Source organism: Abramis brama, assembly GCF_963993115.1.
Source record: "Abramis brama genome assembly, chromosome: 17".
Classification (NCBI taxonomy): domain Eukaryota; kingdom Metazoa; phylum Chordata; class Actinopteri; order Cypriniformes; family Leuciscidae; genus Abramis; species Abramis brama.
The window spans coordinates 23,930,747-23,949,496 of record NC_139979.1 but is presented as its reverse complement, the minus strand read 5'-3'; the positions used below and the strand labels follow the sequence as shown (position 1 = coordinate 23,949,496).

At 37.3% G+C, this 18,750-nt stretch overlaps 2 protein-coding genes across 2 annotated transcripts; both read right to left on the bottom strand.

The window, feature by feature from the left end:
* Positions 1–2,769: 2,769 nt before the first annotated feature.
* On the bottom strand, positions 2,770–5,555 carry LOC311067588 (tumor necrosis factor receptor superfamily member 14-like). Its single transcript, XM_084089553.1, has 5 exons — positions 5,141–5,555; positions 4,175–4,290; positions 3,919–4,021; positions 3,706–3,831; positions 2,770–3,593 (listed from the first exon to the last, which is right to left on the bottom strand). The coding sequence occupies exons 2-5, from the start codon at positions 4,241–4,243 to the stop codon at positions 3,433–3,435; spliced, it is 459 nt and encodes a 152-aa protein (XP_083945679.1). The 5' UTR covers positions 4,244–4,290; positions 5,141–5,555; the 3' UTR covers positions 2,770–3,432.
* Positions 5,556–13,403: 7,848 nt separating this feature from the next.
* On the bottom strand, positions 13,404–16,965 carry LOC311067586 (tumor necrosis factor receptor superfamily member 14-like). The gene is made up of 5 exons (XM_084089550.1): positions 16,845–16,965; positions 14,763–14,878; positions 14,507–14,609; positions 14,289–14,414; positions 13,404–14,176 (listed from the first exon to the last, which is right to left on the bottom strand). Exons 2-5 carry the CDS (start codon positions 14,829–14,831, stop codon positions 14,016–14,018), a joined length of 459 nt encoding a protein of 152 aa, XP_083945676.1. The 5' UTR covers positions 14,832–14,878; positions 16,845–16,965; the 3' UTR covers positions 13,404–14,015.
* Between the last annotated feature and the right edge of the window lie 1,785 nt (positions 16,966–18,750).

The following is an 18,750-nucleotide window of genomic DNA, read 5'->3' as shown; positions in this document are numbered from 1 at the left end:
AACCGCTCCACGGCATTGTGTTTGTCTGTCAGCTCCTTCTCTGATATTAAACCATCAATGTTCCCACTGTACCACATTACCCAAGCCCCCATAGACATCAGCACCAGCAGAGCTCCAGAATACAGATCACTAAAGTCACGACCACCGATTTCAAGCGGGACGAAGATGCCAAACAAGAGGATAGAAACACTGAAGAGATCCATGAGTATTGCGAACACCAGGAGAAACTTACAGTGGGTCAGTCCAACGTGGTCAGTACCAGACATGGTGACCGTCCCTCTGACATGTCCAGTCGACGAGCTGGTACTGGACTGGCTTTCCCCAGAAGAGCCCGCTAGAAGCCGCCTTGATGAATTGTTCCTGCCAGGGCGCCAACAGGCTCCTCCCCAGCGTGCCGCTCCGTTCTTCCCCGAGGTCCACAGCGAGCTTACAAAATCCTGGCGCGCACCCTTTTCAGCGTGAACGCGCTCTTCTGCTTCTGCTACGCTCTCATCCGTTGACGGTGCTGAAGAAAAGGGCTATGTAAAGCCCCCCCGCTAGAGGAAGCGGTTGCCGCTCATCTGTGCCCTCTCACTGCAGGCAGTTGGAGAACAAAAGCGACGCACCCATCTAAGCCGTGCAGGACTACTTCCGCTATGGCCGGTCGCGCCTACGCCGCCGCCGGTCAAGCCGCCGGACAAGACCGCCTTCCTCAACTCACTGGTCTCCACAACAGGTCTCTTCGGCCCTTCCGTCAGCGGCTTCGCAGAGCGCTTCACGGAGGCTCAGAAAGCTTCCAGTGATATGAAGCACTTTTTGCCTAAGCACTCCAGTTCGGCTTCACGACGCCCTAGAAGTACGCCGCAGCCAGAGAAACCAGCACTGCCAGTGGCTGAGACCGGCCCATGCGACAAGCCTGCGAAACACTACCCGCTCCCCAAGCGCCAGGGTCCCCGGCCTAAGCTCACGCTGGACCATGAGCTTAAGAAGCCGTCCTAACCGGTGGGAAGAGGGGTTCTTGTCCCTCTGCGGTCGGACCACCCCCAAAGATCGCTCTAGTGCCTCTCACAGCCCCCTCTTCAGTTCAGGCGGCTGGAGTTGTGTTAAATGCAGAACATGGGCCCGTCATCTATCACAAATTTCCTCACATAAAACTCTGTCAGGTCGAGCCCCCGTACCCGGGTGCTTCGCCTTCAGAGATTCAGCCTCTGGCTTATCGGGCTCTGGCTTGGCGAGCCATCCCCGATCTGTCAGATTGGGTGATGAATACCATAGTGAACAGGTACTCACTTCAGTTCGCCCGCAGACCTCCGCGCTTTCGCGCTATAACTTACACTTTGGTAGGGAGCACTATGGCTCATGTCCTCCGCTCCGAAGTGGCGAGTCTGCTAGCAAAAGGGGCGATCGAGATAGTTCCAGCATCACAAAGCGAGTTGGGCCTTTACAGCCGTTACTTTCTCGTCCCGAAGAAAGACGGCGGTCTAAGACCCTTTTTAGATCTCAGACACCTGAACAAGGCCCTCATGGTACGGCCATTCAGGATGCTCATGACCAAACACATCCTAGCGCAGATCCGCCCAGGAGATTGTTTCTTTTCAGTAGATCTAAAAGACGCTTACTTTCACATCCAAGTAAACCCCCATCACAGGCCATTCTTAAGATTCGCCTTCGAGGGGCAGATATATCAATACACAGTCCTACTATTTGGACTGGCTCTTCCCGTGTCGGAAGAAGATAGCGATGCCATCACGCTCTGCCCTGTCAGTTTCGGGGGCCGCACCAAGGGGCTGCCAGTCACGAAACTCACACTGTCAAGATGGATTGTAGATGCAATCTCTCTGGCCTACACCTCTCTGGGCCTCTCGTGTCCCATAGGTGTAAGAACTCATTCCACAAGAGGCATTGCCTCCTCGTGGGCATGGTCCAGCGGTATCCCCATTGAAGACATTTGTGCGGCGGCCGGCTGGTCCGCCCCGTCCACATTTGCAAGGTTCTATAACCTAGAGGTCCCTGCCTTACAGGCACGAATTCTCTCCATTTAGGGCCCTGGCTCTCCCGACCCAGACCTATGTGTGACTTAGTGACCCTTGTGCTTCACTATATACAGTGTATATCATTTAAAGGCCCGTCATTCTGGTCTATGATATATAGACTACTCTGTTATCAGTCCCAAGTTTCCCCGGACACATTCAGAGTAGTCACCGGCGAATAGCACGGCGTTTTAAAATGGGTTCCCATTTCTCATAAGGGAACGTACTCGGTTACTTTCGTAACCTCGGTTCCCTAAGAGATAAGGGAACGAGTACTGCATTGCCTGCCGTGCTATTTCGCTTATATCAGGTGCTTCGCTTCAGTCGATTAAACCTGTCATTTAGCGAATTTTCTCTGAATTTATACTCTTCAGCCACGCCCATTTTGGCGCGCTCAGGTTGGCAAGGTGCCAAGCACTCCGATTGGACCGTTTACCTTTGTTGATTCTCCATAGGTTCGTGCAGTTGCCGCAGCACAGCCTATCAGCTCGCTCTATCGAGCTGTCATTCTCTCTTGCTGTGCAGCTGCAATGTGTTTTAAAATAAAGGCTTCAATATTCTCGAGAAAGGAGTTTTCCCATAGTGCTTGCAACGCAGTACTCGTTCCCTTATCTCTTAGGGAACCAAGGTTACGAAAGTAACCGAGTACGTTTTACTTTCAGATTTATACTCTAATTTAGGCTATATGAACACAAAATTATATATTAAAAAATGTGCCCTGTAAAGCTTGACATATGAAATAAAGCAGAAAAGCATTTTTCTAAATGAAACAGTTTATTGAACCTTTAGACAAAATATATATTTTTTTCAGTAGTTTGCATATGCGTTTCATGTTTTACATCAACCATACAATGTTCCATATAGCATGATAGTGAGAACTTTTTATTCAGAGGCCCAAACATACAAAAATATGAAATAATACAGTTGTTGTTATTTATATGTTAGTTGAAATTCTGATAACTTGTAATGTATATCAGTTGATACTCTATATAGCGCTTATATAGTCTTATAAGATGATCATGTTTAGATTCATGATCAAAGCTTTGAGAGTGCAAAACACACAATACAATACAATACAATGCAATACAATTATGATTGAGAGATGCACAAATAAACATTATATCTGTTCATTTCATTTGATATATATTTTCATGAGTTTTCTAAAATAATATAGTAATAATAATATAAAAAATAATGTAGGCATAATCAAGCAAACCTAATTCAGTCTAAATGTTATAAACAATATATAGGCTATATGAAAAAATATATAAATACATTTTATGACACAATATCAAATATATTAGTATGTTTAATTTATAACAACCATTAAAAAATTCACTTTTGTCAGAGGTAATTTTATTGTTTCATATCAGACATGGACCTAATGGAGGTAGACCTGTATACTTCAGCAATAACATTCTTCTCACAATGTCTGGATTTGAGGTCTTTTCAAGGGCACACAATCCCATGAAATCCTGATTGATGAATCCGAGAACCCATCTAAGAACCTCATGCGGTATCCATGCTGACATCCACAAACTGTGTTATTTTGGTTTGTACATGGTGAAATAATCACTGCATGACCTGAAAAAGAGAAAAGGTTGAGTGAAGATCTAAAGAAAACCAACACAGCAAGATATATGTAGATATGTCGTTTTAACATCATTTTAAGTTAAGAAAACCGCTATACACTTACGCTTGCTGCATTTCTGGCATCTGAAGCAGTTTGGGAAATAGTTCATGCTGTCTTGGTACGTCCCGCTTGAACATTTCTCACATTCAGATTGCATGCCACTAGAGCATTTCTTTTTCAACTTATAGCCTAAAATACATGACAGATGAAGAGACTGAACATGTCTCTGAAAACTTTACGTTTGACTCTATTGATTGAACATTTCAGACACCGTACCTGGAGCACATTTGTCGCAGCAGAGCCCGTCACTCCAGTATTCATTTTTAGAACAATCAGTTTTGTTACTGACACTGCGCTGCCCATTCACAACGCCCACAATCTGTGGTAAAAGGTTTACATATCAGGAAACTCAACTTTCGTTCTGACGTTGCTTAACTGAATGATGTTATCACATTGACCTTTGAAATATTTATACAACGGACGCACATATTTGTAAATTTATCAGTTGAGAATTCTGTTTCCAGTGACTCACCAGTAATATCAATATACATGGCAGGAGTTTCCTCATATTGTCCTTGGATGTGTTGTATTGTTCAGTCATAATTTAATAATAATAATAATCTTGATAGTCATTCTGTCTTCAGTTTTCTGGGAAAAGAAGAATAGATTTAATATTACATATTTCAGGAGATAACTTATGGAAGCTTATGGGTAGCAAATTTCAATTTGAAATGTAATATGCAAAATGACAATGCAATATGTAAAATGGCAATGCATTTCTGTATTTAAATTTAAATTTTCCCATACATTTGTGCGACGTTTGGTGTAAAATGAAAATTCAGTTATATAATTTACATTTGCCATTTCATACACTAGTTTTAATATGTAAATTGTATACATATTTTAATGCTTTATAAGTTGCAAATGTATTACAGAAATTATTAGATATGTTTAACATGTTCAAGCAAAAACTGTAGCAAAATTGTAATTTAAATGTTATTTTTTCTTAATTGCATTTACACTCACAGTTAAGACACTGTAAGACACAGGGCGGGGCGAGCACGTGATCGGCTCAGAATGCATTTTCAAATTGCACATTGAATTTTGCTACATTCATTGCGGGACACTTAAGTTAATGTATGGAAGCTTATGGGTAGCAAATTTCAATTTGAGATGTAATATGCAAAATGACAATGCAATATGTAAAATGGCAATGCATTGCCATTTTACATATTGCATTGTCATTTTGCATATTACATTTCAAATTTAAATTTGCTACCCATAAGCTTCCATAGAATCCATCATGATCTTTAAAGTTGTTCTGAACTCATGACATCTAAAGATAAACATTTAAAGTTGTGTGAACAGCCTTATTTATCAAGTTAAATGTTACATTTTGTTTGAGATATAGCCTAGTTGTAGATAATTAGCTATGTCTTAATATAATATTAATATAATTGTAGAACTATGTACATCTGTAAAAGCAGATGTACTTTACCTCTGTTGTAGAGTTGCTCCTGATTCCATCAAACAGAAAGAATGATGGAAGGAATTCCTCCTCTTATATAGAAGACAGAGATTAGTCATCATTTCACTAGTAACCGCAAACATATAACCTTTCATTAACAGCCTCAAGCCATAACAGAACAGGTCCAGTCAGATTGAGTCATCACTTTCAAGAAACTGAAAGAAAAAAATCCCTAAAAAGAAGAATTGACGTGTCTAAGCTCTCATTATCCAAACATACAAAAACATTCTTTGACTTAAACTGTGTAAAAAGGAAAACACAGTCATGAGGCATCGAAATATAAAGAAGAATATTGCTTTTAAACAGGTTCCACTAACCTTGTAAACTTAAAGATATGTGGTCAGCATGATATACAGTGAGGAAAATAAGTATTTGAACACCCTGCTATTTTGCAAGTTCTCCCACTTAGAAATCATGGAGGGGTCTGAAATTGTCATCGTAGGTGCATGTCCACTGTGAGAGACATAATCTAAAAAAAAAAATCCAGAAATCACAATGTATGATTTTTTAACTATTTATTTGTATGATACAGCTGCAAATAAGTATTTGAACACCTGAGAAAATCAATGTTAATATTTGGTACAGTAGCCTTTGTTTGCAATTACAGAGGTCAAACGTTTCCTGTAGTTTTTCACCAGGTTTGCACACACTGCAGGAGGGATTTTGGCCCACTCCTCCACACAGATCTTCTCTAGATCAGTCAGGTTTCTGGGCTGTCTCTGAGAAACACGGAGTTTGAGCTCCCTCCAAAGATTCTCTATTGGGTTTAGGTCTGGAGACTGGCTAGGCCACGCCAGAACCTTGATATGCTTCTTACAGAGCCACTCCTTGGTTATCCTGGCTGTGTGCTTCGGGTCATTGTCATGTTGGAAGACCCAGCCTCGACCCATCTTCAATGCTCTAACTGAGGGAAGGAGGTTGTTCCCCAAAATCTCGCAATACATGTCATCCTCTCCTTAATACAGTGCAGTCGCCCTGTCCCATGTGCAGAAAAACACCCCCAAAGCATGATGCTACCACCCCCATGCTTCACAGTAAGGATGGTGTTCTTGGGATGGTACTCATCATTCTTCTTCCTCCAAACACGTTTAGTGGAATTATGACCAAAAAGTTCTATTTTGGTCTCATCTGACCACATGACTTTCTCCCATGACTCCTCTGGATCATCCAAATGGTCATTGGCAAACTTAAGACGGGCCTTGACATGTGCTGGTTTAAGCAGGGGAACCTTCCGTGCCATGTATGATTTCAAACCATGACGTCTTAGTGTATTACCAACAGTAACCTTGGAAACGGTGGTCCCAGCTCTTTTCAGGTCATTGACCAGCTCCTCCCGTGTAGTTTTGGGCTGATTTCTCACCTTTCTTAGGATCATTGAGACCCCACGAGGTGAGATCTTGCATGGAGCCCGAGGGAGATTGACAATCATGTTTAGCTTCTTCCATTTTCTAATGATTGCTCCAACAGTGGACCTTTTTTCACCAAGCTGCTTGGCAATTTCCCCGTAGCACTTTCCAGCCTTGTGGAGGTGTACAATTTTGTCTCTAGTGTCTTTGGACAGCTCTTTGGTCTTGGCCATGTTAGTAGTTGGATTCTTACTGATTGTATGGGGTGGACAGGTGTCTTTATGCAGCTAACGACCTCAAACAGGTGCATCTAATTTAGGATAATAAATGGAGTGGAGGACATTTTAAAGGCAGACTAACAGGTCTTTGAGGGTCAGAATTCTAGCTGATAGACAGGTGTTCAAATACTTATTTGCAGCTGTATCATACAAATAAATAGTTAAAAAATCACATATTGTGATTTCTGGATTTTCTTTTTTAGATTATGTCTCTCACAGTGGACATGCACCTACGATGACAATTTCAGACCCCTCCATGATTTCCAAGTGGGAGAACTTGCAAAATAGCAGGGTGTTCAAATACTTATTTTCCTCACTGTATGGCTTATGAAATATTAAATATCAATAAAATATCAATCATTATTTTAATAATGTAAAAGTAAGTTATTCATTTTGACCCCAACTATGGTTAGGCATTGTAACTGGAAATATACGTTTCTGCTGATTAGATTATTACGCATTCCCAAAAATCCCATATATTTTCATATTTCTTACATATTTCAAGCCAAACGGAATGTTACAGTCAGCCATAATGTGACTCATTCCAGTAAATCATTGACCCTAAAGGGAAGTTAATATCTCCAGTGATACCACACAAGTTCCCTGAAAGGACATCAAAATAGTATATAAAACTTTTTACCAGGTAGGCCAATATTGTATTTAAATATACATTTATTAGGTATGTGTCTGAGGATATTTTCCCACCTGCTGGCAACAGGAAGTGACATGTTTAACACTGTTATGGACTCCTAATAACATATAAAAAAGTGCCAGCAAGTGCTAAACATGCTAACAACATACTAGAAACATGCTAAAACATGCTAGCAAACTCTTAGCTAAGTGCTAAAGCATGCTATTATTGCAATTAAATAGGAATTTGCTGTAACACAGGCATGGGATGTTCAATCTGCCCCAAACTTAATATGTAACATGCAAGAAACATGCTAGCAACACTTAGCTAAGTTCTAAAGCATGCTATAAAAGCTCAAGGAAGTTGTTGTAACTTAAGCATAAAATGTCCAATCTACCCCAAACTTCACACGTTTGATAAGAGTTATCTCTTGAACACATGTCCATGCTCATATTCAGTTATAGTCATAGCGCCGCCTGCTGGCAACAGGAAGTGATGTTTAACACTGTTCTGGACTCCTAATAACATAAAAAAATGCCAGTAGGTGCTAAACATCCTACCAACATAGAGACATGCTAAAACATACTAGCAAACACTTAGCTAAGTGCTAAAGCATGATATTACTGCAATTAAATATGAATTTGCTGTAACTCAGGCATGCAATGTCCAATCTACCCCAAAATTAATATGTAAAAAGAAACATCATAAAACATGCTAGAAATGCTAAAGGAAGTTGTTGTAACTCAAGCATACAATGTCCAATCTGCCCCAAACTTCACATGTTTGATAAAAGTCCTGCACTGAACACATCTACATAGCAATATTCAGATATAGACATAGCCCCACCTACTGGCAACAGAAACTGACATGGTTAACACAGTAATGCAGTACTAACCACATAATTATTGTGTACTAAGCATGCTATAAACATACTAAACATGCTAGCAACACTTAGCTGAGTCATGAAGCATGCTATTATCACCATTAAACAAAACATTTTGTAACTGACTTTGACATACTCTTACTATATATACCTCCTTAAATGTACATTGCCCAACCATGCTCTGTCTTCCTAAAGCCACCGAGTGTTGATGGCACGGGTGCGAGGGCCCTTTCATCGCTGCTTGCAGCTTTAATTTTTTGTTGTGTTTTTTCACAAAATCATCCTAAAATACTGGAACAAAGACTGGTTGTGACTGTGATGCTTGGCCAGATATTATTACTATATTTTTTTTATTTCTTTTTAATTTCAAATCAAGGGGAGTGATGTATTTAAACCAATATGCTGTTGGTCATGACATGCAGTGCTCTGAAAAATACTTAGTATTGGTTGCTTGTCATGTGCATTAGATCAATTGGAAAATTTGCACACACACACACACACACACACACACAAAAACAATGACAAGAAACTGACCCAGATTGACACACTACCTACATTTTGACTGACCTTTTTTTTTTTTTAAACAAATTAGGTTTGGTGTTGAGGGTGAGGTTTTATTTTTAATTGTATTATTATTGGTTGTTGGTTTCTAAGTTATTTGTTGTGAAATGAATGGAGGCTTCTGTATGGCATTTTTTGCAGTATTTTCTGAATGAGGAAACATGTGGCTCTGCCTATTTAATGAGAGAGAGAGAAAGAGACTAAATGTTTAGTTAACTGGAAAACGTTTCATATTGTAATATGGAACTTTGTAAATAAATACATGTTCTCTATAGTTTAGAAGTCTGAAAAGCGTTTCTGTATTGTTAAAATAAAGCACCAAAGCTGCATGTATAATTTTAATTCATGAACATTTTTATCAGTGTTTTGAATTTGATCAAATGTCATGTTTTGTACACAAGAAGATATAAAGTTTTACAGCAAAAAAAGAAATACAGTTGAAATAGAAAAACAGTTTTCACTGTCCTAAATAGCGTACAAAAATATAAACCTTTTCATAATTTTTTTCTACATTTTGAGAGTTGCACTACAGTACAGGTTCTATAAAATGACTGTAATTTCGTAGTAGTTGTAAACACCACATTGTAACAAATCTGTCAACCTTCAGATTCTTTTCCTCCTCTTCCAACTGAGATTTTAGCCTAAATGTTGGTATCCCAGCCCTGTGTATGTGCTCTCTGCCATGCCCAGGGGTCAGAGGTCAGGACGTGCGGTGGTCACGGTGGGGTCTCCGTATGCGACGACTGAGGCTGCGAGCGAACCGCTCCACGGCATTGTGTTTGTCTGTCAGCTCCTTCTCTGATATTAAACCATCAATGTTCCCACTGTACCACATTACCCAAGCCCCCATAGACATCAGCACCAGCAGAGCTCCAGAATACACCAACAGATCACCAAAGTCACGACCACCGATTTCAAGCGGGATGAAGATGCCGATCAAGAGGATAGAAACACCGAAGAGATCCATGAGGACTGCGAACACCAGGAGAAACTTACAGTGGGTCAGTCCAACGTGGTCAGTACCAGACATGGTGACCGTCCCTCTGACATGTAGCCATTATCAGAAATGGAAAGAAAAAAGATGCAAAAATCAGCATATATATTAAAGAATCTTTTAAATTATAACTATTCTAGTAGGAACACATTTAATTTGGCTAAGGTTTTAACATATAAAAAATATATATTCCAAGTATGCACTCTTTACCTGAAGGAATTGATTTTATTTTACATCAGTATATATATATATATATATATATATATATATATATATATATATATATATATATATATACAGTGCTCGAATTGTGTCAAGTCTTATGGGGGGTCCCCAAGTTTTTTGGGGCGGGTGGTTGGTTAGTCTCGCAATATACACTTTATACTAAATATACAATATATTTGATCATAATATGCATAAATATATACTATTTATTAAAAACGCTTGATAAAGAATTTTATATATATTCTTCTTTCAAATTACTTACGTAATACAGGATTAGAGGACATGCAGCGTGGAAAGATGGCCATTTTTTTTATAAATACACATAATGAAATGAAATATACTCTACCGTTCAGAAGTTGAGATCGATAAGATTTTTTAAATGTTTTTAAAAGAAATGTCTTCTGCTCAAAACTGTATTGATTTAAAAAAAAGAAAAAAAAGAAGTAATATTGTGAAATATTGTGACTGTTTTCTATGTGAATATATAGTAAAATGTATTTTATTCCTGTGATCAAAGCTGAATTTTCAGCATCATTACTCCAGTCTTCAGTGTCACATGATCCTTCAGAAATCATTCTAATATGATTTGATGATCAACAAACATTTATGATCAATGTTGGAAACAGTTCATATTTGTGTGGAAACCATCATACATTTTATTTTTCAGGATTTTTTGATGAATAGAACAGCATTAATTTGAAACAGAATCTTTTGTTACATTATAAATGTCTTTACTGACACTTTTGATCATTTTAATGCAACCGTACTGAATAAAAGTATTAATTTCTTTCCCAACATTTTTTTTTATATAAATTCTTACTAACCGCAAGCTTTTGAATGGTAGTGTATAATGCTAAAAAAAAAAAAAAAACCACTGTACACAACTGTTTTCAACATCGATATTAATCATAAATGTTTGTTGAGCATCAAATCATCATATTAGAGTGATTTCTGAAGGATCATGTGATGAAGTCTGGAGTAACGATGGTGAAAATTCAGCTTTGATCACAGAAATAAATTATATTTTATTGTATTATTATTTTAAATTGTAATATTTCATATTACTGTTTTTACTGTATTTTGGATCAAATAAATGCAGGCTTGGTGTGAACAGACTCTTGAACTTCTGTATACATCCACAGAATGATTATAGCTTTAGATATTAAACATAAATTGTGACAAAACAGGCTGTCAGCCTGTGTGTTGGTGGGGATTTTTCAAAGATTTCAGTACATACGATTTTTACATAGTTACGTCCAGTAGGTGGCGGGCGGCAAAGGACTGTTATGAGTGAGCAGCCGAAGTCGATTTTTAAGCAGACTATTCAACCATTTCACTGAAAAAGGCTGCTTTATTCAGGGACAAACAATGCTATGGCAATCAATGTCAATCATTGCTATTTCAAGAGTGAATCCCGCATATGCGTATGTAATTCCCAAAACTTTGCAGTATTTACGTGGCCATTGGTCCTAGCAGCATGAAAAACAAGTTTAAAATTCTGAATGGATATTAGAAAGCATAGAAAGTGCACAGCAAGCGATCCCTTTATAATTACTAAAAAGCTGTTTACCATCTTCATCGAGATCTCTAGCACTTCTGTAGAACCAGGACTATTAATAATGAAAAAATAGTAACTTAAGCCTAAATGTTTCCAATTTATGCAAGGAATACAAAAGCCCCGACATGGAGTGGATAGATATAAAGTAGAAAAATATAGAGAGAGAGACAATTACCCCTCAAAAAAAGTCAGTAAGAAGCTTTCTCTTCCCGACTGCGAGTGGAGGTTTATTTTTCTCCATTTTTTAAAAGCAAAAATTAGTTTCACCGGAGCGGTGCCAATCAAACAGTCCTGTCAGTCACCGATGTCATGCGCGCACACACTCGCACAGCGATGTGGGGCAGGGCGTTTACATTTTAAAGAGACATGACAACTAGCCTATAAACAAGAATAAAATAAATTATTGTAAATAATCAATTCACGAAATTTACCGTATCCATTGAATGCATTTAATCAGATTTGTCATTATTATTTTTACTAAAATAAAAATATCTGAGGGACCCCCCTAGTTCTATTTTTTACTTCTTATGGGGGGTCCCTAATACCTTATGGGGGGTCCCGAATCCCCCCAGCCCCCCCTCAATTCGAGCACTGTATATATATATAGGCTATATAAGTAAAGCACTATAGCTAATAAAACAAGATATCTTGGTAACACAATAACATGAACTAAAACTGAGCAATACATTTGTTAGAGTATTTATTAATCTTTGTTAATGTTAGTTAATTAAAATACAGCTGTTCATGTTAGTTCACAGTGCATTAACTAACGTTAACATATACAACCTTTGATTTTAACAATGTAGTAAATGCTGAAATTAATATTAACTAAAGATGAATAAATGCTGTAAAAGTATTGTTCATTCTTAGTTCATGTTAACTAAGGTAGTTAACTAATGAAGCTTATTGTGTTACCGATATATTTTATGTGGGAAGAAATGGGGTGGAAAACCTGTTGCACGTGAGTGAGTTCAACTGTTGAACCAATAATCGACCACTGCTTTCCAAAAACATAAAACCGACTAGCCTACTAAATAACGATTATCATTCTGCTTACCTTTTATCGCGGAAATTATGTTCGTTTGCAAAACTGCCAAGGAAGACTCTCATTTAGATTATAAACATTTTGGCGGTTTGTGTTTTTCCGGGTTTCTTCACCTGTGCTCCAAATAACTTCGACGTCACGTACACAGGTGATGTCACATGACCAGCTCGCTCTCTAGCGCTTTAACATCTACCATTTTATAGACTACGCGTTTCATTATTCAGTCTATGCTTATTATAGCTTACGAAAATATTTTAATTGCGTTTTAAATGAATGAATAATTATTTAAATGCTATCTATCTATCTATCTATCTATCTATCTATCTATCTAGCCTATCTATCTATCTATCGGCTTTGTGTATGAGTATGTGTGTGTGTTCCTGCAGTTTGTATAAGTCATTCTACGTCATTCATTCAGCGATTACTCTGCTTCCCAATGAGGTGGGTCCGGGGTGTGACGCTATTTGGGTTGTTACGTGGTTTCAGTGTAGACACCATTCATACCGATTAGTCATTTCCAGAAAGCTAGAAAAAATTTATTCAAAACTAAACCGTCCGAAACCACTAACGTAACTAGGAAGGAAGCAGCATAGTGAATCTCAAGTTTTACTTTCAGATTTAGACTCTAGGCTATATGAACACAAAATTATAGGCCTATATTTAAAAAATGCCCGTAGAGCTTGACATATGAAATAAAGCAGAAAAGCATTTTCCTTTAGACAAAATATATATATTTTTCAATAGTTTGCATATGCGTTTCATGTTTTTTATCAACCATACAACGTTCCATATAGCATGATAGTGAGAACTTAGGAAAAAAACATCTGTTTTATTCAGAGGCCCAAACATACAAAAATATGAAATAATACAGTTGTTGTTATTCTGATAACTTGTAATGTATATCAGTTGATACTCTATATAGTGTTTATCTATATAAGATGATCATGTTTAGATTCCTGATCAAAGCTTTGCGAGTGCAAAACACACAATACAATGCAATACAATTATGATTGAGAGACGCACAAATAAACATTATATCTGTTGTATCATTTGATATATACATTTTTCATGAGTTTTCTAAAATAATATAGTAATAATAATATAAAAAATAATGTAGGCATAAAGCAAACCTAATTCAGTCTAAATGTTATAAACAATATATAGGCTATATGAAAAAATATATAAATACATTTTATGAAACAATATAAAATATATTAGTAAGTTTACTTTATAAAAACCATTATGTCAGAGGTAATTTTATTGTTTCATGCCAGACATGGACCTAATGGAGGTAGACCTGTATACTTCAGCAATAACATTCTTCTCACAATGTCTGGATTTGAAGTCTTTTCAAGGGCACACAATCCCATGAAATCCTGATTGATGAATCCGAGAACCCATCTAAGAACCTCATGCGGTATCCATGCTGACATCCACAAACTGTGTTATTTTGGTTTGTACATGGTGAAATAATCACTGCATGACCTGAAAAAGAGAAAAGGTTGAGTGAAGATCTAAAGAAAACCAACACAGCAAGATATATGTAGATATGTCGTTTTAACATCATTTTAAGTTAAGAAAACCGCTATACACTTACGCTTGCTGCATTTCTGGCATCTGAAGCAGTTTGGGAAATAGTTCATGCTGTCTTGGTACGTCCCGCTTGAACATTTCTCACATTCAGATTGCATGCCACTAGAGCATTTCTTTTTCAACTTATAGCCTAAAGAAAAATACATGACAGATGAAGAGACTGAACATGTCTCTGAAAACTTTACGTTTGACTCTATTGATTGAACATTTCAGACACCGTACCTGGAGCACATTTGTCGCAGCAGAGCCCGTCACTCCAGTATTCATTTTTAGAACAATCAGTTTTGTTACTGACACTGCGCTGCCCATTCACAACGCCCACAATCTGTGGTAAAAGGTTTACACATCAGGAAACTCAACTTTCGTTCTGACGTTGCTTAACTGAATGATGTTATCACATTGACCTTTGAAATATTTATACAACGGACGCACATATTTGTAAATTCATCAGTTGAGAATTCTGTTTCCAGTGACTCACCAGTAATATCAAAATACATGGCAGGAGTTTCCTCATATTGTCCTTGGATGTGTTGTATTGTTCAGTCATAATTTAATAATAATAATAATCTTGATAGTCATTCTGTCTTCAGTTTTCTGGGAAAAGAAGAATAGATTTAATATTACATATTTCAGGAGATAACTGGATGACTGCAATTCTGAAAGAATAAAGACCTGTGAAATTATATATTTTAATCTAATTGTTATATACAAATTATACATGATTTAGATAGACTAGCACAAATGTTTGTACATGCCACAACATACATGTTAAATATTTAAGATATAAATAGGCTACATCTTTCTTTTCATCTATTGTTATAGCTATAGAATTAAAGGGATACTTCACCGTTTTTTCATATTAAACTATGTTATTCCCTTAACTAAGACAAGTTGATACATACCTCTCTCGTCTCAGTGCGTGCACTTAATTGCTCTGGCGCGCGGTGACACTTTGATAGCACTTAGCTTAGCCGGGTTCATTCATTAGGTACCAAACAGAGATGAAGTTAGAAGCGACCAAACACCTCCACGTTTTGCCTATTTAAATACAGTTACACAAATAGTTACACGACCAAGTATGGTGACACAAAATAAAACGTGGCGCTTTTCTAAGCGGGTAAAAAGGATTACTATAATGTATGGCGGAATAGCACTGGGTGCACTTCGACTCGGCGCAGTAATATCATCACTCCTGAAAAATCCAGGTGTTTGGTCGCTTCCAGCTTCATCTCTGTTTGGTACCTAATGAATGAACCCGGCTAAGCTAAGTGCTATCAAAGTGTCGCTGCGCCAGAGCGATTGATTGCACGCACTGAGACGAGAGAGGTATGTATCAACTCGTCTTAGTTAAGGGAATAACATAGTTTAATATGAAAAAAAAAAATGGTGGAGTGTTCCTTTAAGGTCTGTTATTGTCCACACCACGATAATGATAAAGATAGCTATCGCCATATTTCTAAAAATCGTCTAAATATAAAATAATAGCAGTTCACAACACAACCAACGATAACAGCACAGAGAAAAGATATCATTGGAATCACTTTCAGAATTATTTTATTTTTTTATTTTTTTAAATGAACGATATCACTGACAGCCAATAAGAATCTATTCTGCTTTTAGCACTCCAGCATTTAAAGCGGTAGATGACAAACTGCGCGTGCTTAGTCAAGCGTGCCGCACAAGCCCTGAAAAGTGAAGCCAAAACGTCTCGATCGCCCCCCGGTGACTGGTCCTAGTATAGGTCATAAGCCCCGCCTCCCCGTGTTATTCAACGGGACGTGAGACCAATTAAACAATTAAATTACACTTCAAATATCTTTTTTCCAAAGGTGGTTTCTTTCATTTTCTGTCGTTTTTATTACGCTGATGTAAGTTCAAGTGTCTGTTTCAAAAATAAGTTGGTTTTTAGTTAGTTACGTGATGCGGTGGTGTAACGTCATGATTGACAGCTGTGATTGACAGGTTCTCCGAGCGAAGTAGTCACTGAAGCACCAACGGACATTTTTTTCGGGATCTTCGGAGGACTGAGGAGATTGTATTTACTTTATATTAACAAGCCTCTTGTCGTACTGCAATCAATTTTTAAAAAAGTGTGCAGAATCCACTCCCTGAGTGCATTCTGCGAGAGTGAGGGCGGAGCGTTACTTTACTTCCTGCTCACTACTGCGCAGGTCTGGTCCCGAGATCGCTACTGCGCAGACTCAAGTTCCAATATGTCAGCGCCATATCGGGACTCTGGCGGCTTCAGTTCTCATTAATGGAAGAGAGCGAAGGGGCGTCGTTTAACAATAACAGCATGGACAGCCTAACGATTTTTTCCAGCTGATGAACGATAAACACACTGACAGCCAATCAGAATCCATCATGATCTTTAAAGTTGTTCTGAACTCATGACATCTAAAGATAAACATTTAAAGTTGTGTGAACATTATTTATCAAGTTAAATGTTACATTTTGTTTGAGATATAGCCTAGTTGTATATAATTAGCTATGTCTTAATATAATATTAATATAATTGTAGAACTATTCTGACTGACAGAGAGAAGAGCAGATGACTTACCTCTGTTGTAGAGTTGCTCCTGATTCCATCAAACAGAAAGAATGATGGAAGGAATTCCTCCTTCTCTTATATAGAAGACAGAGATTAGTCATCATGTCACTAGTAACCGCAAACATACAACCTTTCATTAACAGCCTCAAGCCAGAACAGGTCCAGTCAGATTGAGTCATCACTTTCAAGAAACTGAAAGAAAAAAATCCCTAAAAAGAAGAATTGACGTGTCTAAGCTGTCATTATCCAAACATACACAAAACACACCTTATTTGACTTAAACTGTGTAAAAAGGAAAACACAGTCATGAGGCATCAAAAAAAAAAAAGTTATTTTAAACATTGCGAAATATAAAGAAAAATATTGCTTTTAAACAGGTTCCACTAACCTTGTAAATTAAAAGATATGTGGTCAGCATGATATATGGCTTATGAAATATTAAATATCAATAAAATATCAATCATTATATTAATAATGTAAAAGTAAGTTATTCATTTTGACCCCAACTATGGTTAGGCATTGTAACTGGAAATATAAGTTTCTGCTGATTAGATTATTACGCATTCCCAAAAATCCCATATATTTTCATATTTCTTACACATTTCAAGCCAAACGGAATGTTACAGTCAGCCATAATGTGACTCATTCCAGTAAATCATTGACCCTAAAGGGAAGTTAATATCTCCAGTGATACCACACAAGTTCCCTGTTTAGAAATGCTGACTAAAGCCAGATATTTGTGTATTGTGCATCACTGGTCTCATAATTTTCATGAAAATTTGAAAATTCATAATTATGAATTAAGAATGATATTGTATGTTGAGGTCTTCAATGATAATGATGGATGCACAACACATTTTTTATTCAGCTATTTAATCTATAGTAACTTATCTTATTATTGAACTTATACTATATATATATATATATATATATATATATATATATATATATATAAATTTATATTAGCATTTATATTATATCATATTATAGCCAGAAGATAACTGCTCCCCTGGTGTAACTTTGTTTCTCACAATGATTTCTTTTTATCCAACATAAAACAAAGTATTTCCTTCCTTGCCATAGTTGCCTTTAGGGGACAAAATATACGAGTATCATGGCATGAATTTCAATCAGCTTCAATTTATACACTTTCAGTGTTAATATAATTTTGGTGTTTACTAAATTTCCATTTTTATGTAACAGCGTTGAGTTTTTAAACGTATTCACTCAAAGAAAAAAAAAAATTGAGAATCGAACCTGCAACCTTCTGGGATATTAGGCCATGACTGCGCTTTACTATGTGCTACTGTACACCCAAAGCGCTTTACAATCATATCAGGGAGTCTCCCCTCAATCACCACCAGTGTGCAGCATCCGCCTGGATGATCTGACGGCGGTCACAGTACAACGGTTATAAAGCTCACCACACGCCAGCTATAGGTGGAGAAGAGCGAGAGGGTGATAGAGCCAATTCAGTGGATGGGGATTATTTGGAGGACATGACTGATAAGGGCCAAAGGAGGGGATTTGGCCTGGATAATATTAATGTTTTTAATAGTTTGATAATTATGTCAGATACTTGAGGACATGACTTTAATAATGCCTTCAAACAATTCCTTTCAGTTAAATCCTGCCTTAGCCTAATTTACTCTAGCCTGAATGTATGTTTTATTATGTTCATGTTTTATCACTTGTTTACCCAGCAAAAAATAAAAAAAAATTGGTTCGAAGGACAGAATTTAAAAACAATTAATTGTATATATATATATATATATATATATATATAGTCAGTATCTTTACTGACTTAAACTTTACAGAATTGAGTAAAGTATTAATCATCCTTTTGTACCCCTTGACAATAGCTACCTTGCTCAATTCTGTAAAGTTTGTTAAATCAGTAAGTCAGTAAAGATAA